The sequence below is a fragment of the Medicago truncatula genome, chromosome 4, assembly GCF_003473485.1.
Source record: "Medicago truncatula cultivar Jemalong A17 chromosome 4, MtrunA17r5.0-ANR, whole genome shotgun sequence".
NCBI classification, from domain to species: domain Eukaryota; kingdom Viridiplantae; phylum Streptophyta; class Magnoliopsida; order Fabales; family Fabaceae; genus Medicago; species Medicago truncatula.
The window spans coordinates 11,746,451-11,755,036 of NC_053045.1; the positions used below are offsets into that span (position 1 = coordinate 11,746,451).

Below are 8,586 nucleotides of genomic sequence, written 5' to 3' on the forward strand. Positions count from 1 at the left end.
CTCCTCGTTAATTGAACACATGCATTTAACTTGTTCATCTTAAGATAAAAGACGATTTACACTATGAAATAACCTTCATAAAATAACCTTCATTAATTGAACCTCAACCTTATCTATATTCAGCGTCTATATCAACTGAATTAAGCTTACTAAAGACAATTTACACTAATAAATTAATTAAATCCATTTTTTGAATTAATTCATACTACTTTGTATTTTTTGTAGGTGAAATTATGCATAGTTTGTTGGGAAAGAATATACCGGAATAAAAAATAGAAATAGAGATAACAGAAAATATGATCCTAAATGGTAACCACAAAAAAGATAAACTGAATATGATGATGATACATGATAGATACATACACACATCAGTACATGAAAGTTAATAAACTAACTTAGATAGCAAAAGAAATAATCACTTTCATGAATAATCACTTATCCATTCATTCCACCTTCTTTCTTGTAACTGATTCTTAACAGAATCAGTTTTCATAATCAATTATCATGCGCACTCTTTCATTTCCATCACCATGTCTATCATCTTCTTCATATTCTCTTCACACCAATAATAATCGATTATCCACTACTTTTTCTTCTTACAAATGTTTTCATTTCTTAACACCACATTCTTCACTCAAACAAACCAAAAAACAACCTAGTAGAATCAATAACACTAACCCATCTCGTTTAAAACGTTTATTTAATCCCAAAAATGAAAATGATAATGATGATAAAAATGAGAAGAAGAAGAAGAAAAGAGGTGAATCTGAGAAAGATGAAGAAGAGGATAACGGTGTTGCTTTGAAGGGTACCCTTTTGGCTGGTTTTTTGCTGGTTGGTTTTGTTGGTGGTTTTGCTTCTGTTGGTTATATTTATAGAGAGCCTATTAATACTTTCTTGAATCAATTCTCTGGCTTCATTGAAGGTTATTTTATTATCTTTCTTAATTCATTTAATATGTTATGTTAGCTATATTTCTTGTAACGTTCTATGAAGCACCGACACGGACACTAAATACAACATTGGCCTTGATATGTTGACACCTATAATAATTTGATAAAATAGAAGTGATTGAATGTTTGATATTGTGTCGTGCCGGTGTCCATGTGTTTGACATTGATATGTATCGAACACCAGACATGCAGTGTATACATAGGTTGCATTTGGAAGAGTTTATTCGACTTTATCTTATGATATAAGTATTTATGCAATCTCATTTAGGGTCTGTTTAGATAAATGCATTTGTAAGATAAGCGCTTATCATATAAACCATTATGTATAAGCTATTTCTATCATCAAAAAGAAAATATGTTCAAATTGTTTTCATAAGCTACCCTGCAGAGCTTATAAACTGTTTTCGTAAGCTCTCCCAGACGGCATAATCCTGTTTGGATTGGCTTTGTTGAGTTTTTCTACTAGCATAAGCACTTGAACATATTTTCTTTTTGACATGTCCATAAGCTCTCCAGGATAGCTTATGAAAACAATTTCCATAGCTTATTGAATTTATTTTGTATTTTATTATAGAAATAGGTTATACATAAATACTTATATGATAAACATTTATCTTAATAGCGCTTAATTAAGTTGTTTATCTGTGCTTATGTCAGTAGGTAAGTCCAGATAAGTTGTTCATCTGTACTTATGTCAGTAGGTAAGCCTAGATAAGTTGTTCATTAGTCAATCCAAATGCAGCCTTATTCAAGGGTTTGAAAGAATTTACATAAATAAATGTATAAGGGGCTGTGTCTGGATTTAGTGAGAATCTTAATGGCTGAAAATGTTAAGTAATTTATGCCCAAAACAGACAATGCAAACGAATTTATGAAAATTATGAAGGGATATTAACAATTTGGCATTACTTGCAAGTCGAATGTGAGGATTCAAATAAGTGAGCTGATGTTCACAAACTTTTAGTTAATTTTCATAAGCTCCTAGAGATAGCTGTTGTGTTTTGTAGTCGTATCATATGCATTTTATGACATAAACACTTTACAAGTGCACTTCTCAAAGAGTTTGGAAGAACTTATAAAATTGAATTATGATATGTTCACAAACTTAGTTTATTTCCATAAGCTCTTGGTGATAATTGATGTGTGTTGTGGGTTTATGCAGAGTTTCCCTTATTATCTCTTTGAGTGTAGAAACAGCTCATGCATAACTTTTAAATTATTTAAGTGCTTAATTAAGTGGTTTATCACCACACCATTTAATTCTCTCTATCTGTTCTTTTGATGAACAGGTTATGGTTCAGCTGGATATGCATTGTTTGTAGCAGTTTATGCTGGATTGGAGGTATCAGTGCATCTATCACTTTTCCTTATTTTCAATATTGCTTTGCTCTTAGTATTATCTACAGTGTGATATATTTTCGCGCAATTAATGTAGCATTTGAAGGATTGGATATCATGACATATGCTTTTTGTTTTATCTTTGCCCTCGATTCATAATGTTTCAATCTAACTTTGGTGTATTTAATGTTCTGCCAGATCCTTGCAATTCCTGCCATTCCCTTAACCATGTCAGCCGGACTTCTTTTTGGATCCCTCACTGGCACTATCATAGTCTCTATCAGTGGAACAGTGAGTCAAATTTCTTTGAAAAAAAAACAGTAGAACATGCCTTCAAATCTGTTTTATAGTTCAGATCCAGAATATGCAAAATTCATATATAGTTTGAGATTAATTAATTGCATGAACTATAAATCTCTTTTATATATATATTTTTCAAATAATCAACTATTTGATCATATACCTGTCAATATTTAAAACATCTAAAATTTGGTTTGCAAGAGTAAACAAGTACTTAAAAGTGATTGGCTGGACTATTTAATATCATATTGCCTTGTTTGGATATCTAAATTAAGCACTTAAAGCATAAGCACATATCATATAAGTGATTATGTATAAACTATTTCACTAATAAAAGATAAAATAAACTCATGTTATATTCATATATGTTATAAGTTGTTTTCATAAGCCATCCTAGAGAGCTTATGGAAATAAGTTGAAAACAGTTTATGGACATGTCATAAGTTGATTCTATATGCTCTCCCAAACAGTCTCACAGATGTTTATGCTAGTAGATAGACTCAAATAAGCCAATCCAAACAGACTTAAATGGAATGAAGTATAGTTTTTTTTTGTCACCTGTTAATAGATACTAAATGTGCGTATAATTTTGAATCTAATATTTTAAGGCTTTGTAGGTGGCGGCTAGTGTTGCTTTTCTAATTGCAAGATATTTTGCTCGTGAGCGTATTCTAAAATTAGTGGAAGGGAATAAGAAGTTTCTTGCTATTGACAAAGCAATTGGAGAAAATGGCTTCAAGGTTGTTACCCTGCTTCGTTTGAGCCCTTTGCTGCCATTTTCTTTGGGGAATTATTTATATGGGTTGACATCTGTTAAGTTTCTTCCATATGTATTGGGAAGGTATGGTGCTTATTGCTGATCATTACCAATTCATACTGATTTTCATTGTCCTTTTGAATCTCGAAATTGTTTCAAGGCTTGAAATTACATTACATGGAATGATAATATCTCCAGGAGTGTGATTTCCAGGAATAACAAACATTCCTACTCATGTATTTGGTAAAAAAATTATATTTCCCATGAATGTTTTCAAAATTTGGTAATCGAGGCATAAGCATAAGTAGACTCTAAATTTTGACATGCAGTATCCAAAGTTTCACCTTTTTTTTTATTGATTACAAAGAAGGCTTAAAGCCCAAAATATCTTCACTTTGATTCATCATAGAGGTTGTGTCGTTATAAATGCCATTAATTAGTTGCAGCAAATTATGATTATACTCTAATGAAATGCAATTAAGAATGAAATTGAGAATATTTGTGTTAAGCTGTATATCTAATTCGAATTGTTCCAATTTATTTTTAACTTCAATTGGAAATGAACAAATTCTTATAAATTTCTAATTTAAAACAAATGATTGTTATGCAGTTGGTTGGGGATGCTTCCAGGAACATGGGCTTATGTTAGTGCTGGTGCTTTTGGAAGAGCAATAATAGTGAGTTTCTACTTTGTTTTTCCCTGATATTTTTTGCATGCTTGATGTCTTGGCTATTCAATAATTATTAGAATCTTTTAGCCCTCCATTAGCTTCATATATTCTTTCCCCTTCTTTTCATCCTTTCTATGTGTGTTTTGTGAAGCACGAGATGGTGATAAAGGAAAAGTTCATGATGTTGAAGACATGTTATCATACTGTTTCTTTGTAAATATTGCTGCAATTGTCCTGGCAATTTCATGAAACCTTACCGAAAGTCCAGGTTTAGGTTTCCTTTGGCCGGAATAAAGGAAAACCTGGATAAAAGTTATGATAATGTGAGGGAGCCTTTTATAGATTTATTTAAATTAGGAGATTAATGATTAGTTTCTATCAAACACATGGTGCGAGATCAGAATGTTTTGGACTTAAGTGTCACGATATAACATTGATTTTAGTCTTGTAGAATGTATGTCTATAATCATGACATCTGCTGAGAATTGCATGAGATATGAATTGAAATTGTATTTATAAGTGGTGGGTAATTGTCACCTTACAAACCGGTTTTGTTGAGACGAGTTAGGCCCAATTCAAATTTTAAGATGGTATCTGAGTCTATCCAAGATCCATTGGACCCCCCCCGGTTACACTCCAGAAATTAGACTTGGTGGCGATGGGTGTGTTGAGAAGTCCATATCAGATGAGAATGAGATATGAGCTGAAAATCTTTTATAAGTGGTGGGCAGTTGTCATCTTACAAACTGGTTGTGTAGGAATGAGTTAGTCCTAACCCAAAAGAGTTACATAGTAGATTGTTGAGTAGGACTGTGACGTCTTTGTGAATGATCTTTCTGCTGTCTAGGTCTTTTAAGTTTTAACTCTGTTTCTCACTCTTGCTTGAAGATTAATTTGACCAAGAATGGTTTGGCAGGTCTGGTATGGAATATGGATAGCCCGTTGCTTTATGCCTAAGTTTCTTTGGCTGGGAAGGTCAGAGGGGCACATGATAAATGAGTTAGACTAGATAGGGATATAGATGACCGTTTTTTGTGGATGTGTCACTGCCGAAAGAGGAGTTCCGCGTGCTCTTGCACACTGGACAGACCTTTTCTAACGATGGCCCTGTCCAGGAAGATGTGTTAGTTTTTAGTAATTGGCTTGAGTCTTAAGATAATGAACTACAGAAGAAGAATATTGAGATGAATATATGCTGCCAAGAGTTCGATTGCATTCCTATAGAGTCGTTCAGGGCTACACTCTTAAAGCTGGCAGGTTGTGAACATTTATTAGGTAGGTGTGCGGAAAACAGTATGAATTCAGCATATACTACTTTGCCTCATAGCAGCCACATAATTGGGCTCATCGGGTCCATTAAGCTGAGTATTGGTATAATGCCACTTTCAATATCTCAATAGTCAAATTCATTTTAAGGACGTGTACAGAAGACAGCCACCCAACCTGACCTGATTTCCAAGTAATGAAACCAAAGTCACTGCACGCTGTGGCGCTTGAATTAAGTGAATGAGATGAATCGACAACTCGAGCTCCAATCAACTAAGCCCCTGACTCAAATAGAGAGGTACATGAATAAGAACAGACATTTATTAAATTCGAATGTTGGAGAATGAGGTTTTCTAAAATTCAGGCCTCATAGGCAACAGTCTGTTGCCATGACTATGAGGACTGATCGAAAATTGGCTGCCCATTTTCACGGCCCTTTCCAAATTTTGGCCAGAGTTGGAGAGGTGTAGTACAAGCTTAACCTACCAACGGACTCGAGAACTTAACCAGTTTTTAATGCATATCCAAACTTAAATGTGACATAGGAAACTACCAAGTGCAGGGGGTGTTGCCATGGGTAGCTGGAAGTTTAACCTGAATCTAATGCTGAGCCTAAACCAGTGCTGGGAAAAGTAAGCATTACAAAGGATAGAACTACGGTACAAAAAAGCTTGATCAGATGGAAAGACAGCTCAATTGAAAATGTCACATGGGAGGATGATGATGTCATTCCTAGCCTGTTCCCCGAGTTCAGCCTTGAGGGCAAGCTGATTCTATAGCGGGTTGTATTGTTAGCGATCGTGAAGTGGTATGGGCCAGCTAGTGACTAATAGTTGGAATAGGCTCAAGGTTTAGAATGTTTTATTGTAGCACACGTGTCAAAGGGGTAAAGAGTTCTGAGTTGACAAGGGAGGGAGAGAAGTGACACTGGCAGGAGTTAGTTGTAATAGGGAATAATGAGAGAGGTAAGTGATATCATAGAATTCTGTTAAAGGAGAGAGATGGATCACTTAAAAGAAATATTTTGATGAGGGAGCCACTGGCTTGGGGTGTGATAGACTATTCTACCAGATTGTTGTTGTCTTTTCCCTGTAATAAACTGGCAGCAGCTATGTCCATGTGGTGTCAGTTCTGTGGAAAGAGTTTGACCATGTATTCTTTAGGGACAGAGTTCAAATGCCTCAGAGACAGTTGTAAAATGGTCATTAGTCTTACTTTAATCAATGATAACTTCCTCCTTCCCCAATTTAAAAATAAAAAATAATTTTTTTTGGCAGAAGCTATCATTTCCATTGTTTCTAATGCAATTCAGGATTATACTATCCATTTTGTTCTTTGAACTGAACCCATCAGATAACACTTGGTTGATGTCTATTCATATTATCTTTTACCATGTTAGACAGATTCTCAACTGGACCTTGCTATACCAACCCTATTTCTAATTATGGATTCATTGGTTGCCTCTTTAATGTTACTGCTGCTTCTACATTTCAGCAAGAAGAATCTGAACTTAGTTCACTTGGAGGAAACAATCAGCTGCTGACGCTTGGGCTGGGACTCTTGGCCACTGCATTAGCTGCTACATATGTCACAAAGCTTGCAAAGGTATTATCCTGTTTTCCATATCCTAATTAAAGAACATGTATTTATTTGTAATATTCAATAATAGGATATCAAGTAAACATCCAACTTTACCCTTTTAGTGCATCATTAGGGATAGTAAAGATGAAAATAATTTCAGAGAATTCAGACCAATTAGTTGATTAGATAATATTTCTTTGTCTTGGAGTGGGAAGCATGTATACCATGTAGAACATTGATTCATAGAATTGGTTGGCACTAATAGTCTATCTAGCAGTGGAAAAATAGATTCTACAAGATTAAAATCCATATTCTCTTGATATAACCATAATTTTTTCTTTTCGTCCTTAATTTTTCTTAATTTCTTCAAGATGTTTGTGTATTACCATTTCACAATTCTGAAGACAATGGAAATGCGCCTTTATAGTCCTGACATAGGTTCATACCTGGGCAAGGCCAAGTTTCCCCTTGCAGTCGGATTTTGATTTCCTGCATTGTTGCCTGTCAATATTTATTGTCATCAAGATTGAACGAGTCACGTTCCAACTTGCTTTTAGACCTGTTTACTAATATTAGCAGCCATCAAATCTTGATCTAATGATCTAGATTGTGCCACTATGTCAAATGCATGATTTCGTGACTAATGTATTCCCACAAATCCTCGCCCTATGGAGTTTTCAATGATGTGAAAAATGATATTGATGTTGAAATTTATTGTTGGTACTTTACATTATACATGTAAGCTGTTGCATTACCGTGTCTTGCATTAATCTTGGTCACTAAAATTCAGCAACACTTCTCATCATTACAATGCAGGACGCTGTCAAAGATATCGACGACTAGACCCAGTAGAGACTAGAGGCAACCGACACACATTTGTGAATGAAGGCAGGTCTATGATCGGATTGGGGAGCTGATATCTGAGTAAATAAATATAAAAAATGATAGATGAGAGAGAATCAAGGAAAGTAGTAGACCTAACATTCCCCTTGTAAATTACAATATTCTTATTGATGAGAATCTTGCTCCTTTTGTGTTGCTCCCTTAATTTGAAAGAGTGTTGGAACTCAAGTGCGAGTGGTGGTTAGTCCCATGTTGGTTAGAAGTTGGCAAAACGAAGAATATGTAAGTGAAGTGACTTACATTGCCAATACCTTAAAGTTTTGGATGGAGATGTGGTGTCTTAATCTTTGGTGGTCGTTGTTATTAGTTCCTAGATTCCATTTGCACTAGTTCTTTAACATGCTCAGAGGGACAATTCAGTTTATAAATGTTTCACTGAAATGTTCCTCTTGTACTTACCCATCCACAACAATGGGAATCAATAAATCTAGGGACACACAAATGGGCAAGTATGAGATAATTTTCGGTACTTATGTATTATTTATCTCAAAATAATTGTTTTTAATTAAATATTTTTCTTCTTTTCTTAATTTTAAGCACTTTCATTTTTTTGAATGTATGTTTATATGCCTAAATTGGTCCCCGTGAGCTTAACTTAGTTGGTAAGGACAATACATAATATATGCAAGGTCTTGGGTTCGAACCCCAGACACCACCAAAAAAAATATGCCTAAATTGGAACAAATGTAACCAAGATTAATTATAAACTTTACCAAGATTATATAACTTTGAGCTATTGTTAATTTATTACATGATTATGCAAATAAAACTTAAACTTTCTAAAATGGTCACTTTGGTCTTTAACTTTACACCTCGT

At 34.4% G+C, this 8,586-nt stretch overlaps 1 protein-coding gene across 1 annotated transcript; it reads left to right on the forward strand.

The window, feature by feature from the left end:
- The first annotated feature begins 369 nt into the window (after positions 1–369).
- On the forward strand, positions 370–8,294 carry LOC11421443 (TVP38/TMEM64 family membrane protein slr0305). Its single transcript, XM_003605481.4, has 7 exons — positions 370–925; positions 2,243–2,295; positions 2,490–2,582; positions 3,209–3,432; positions 3,959–4,025; positions 6,780–6,890; positions 7,683–8,294. The coding sequence occupies exons 1-7, from the start codon at positions 505–507 to the stop codon at positions 7,707–7,709; spliced, it is 996 nt and encodes a 331-aa protein (XP_003605529.1). The 5' UTR covers positions 370–504; the 3' UTR covers positions 7,710–8,294.
- The last annotated feature ends 292 nt before the right edge of the window (positions 8,295–8,586 follow it).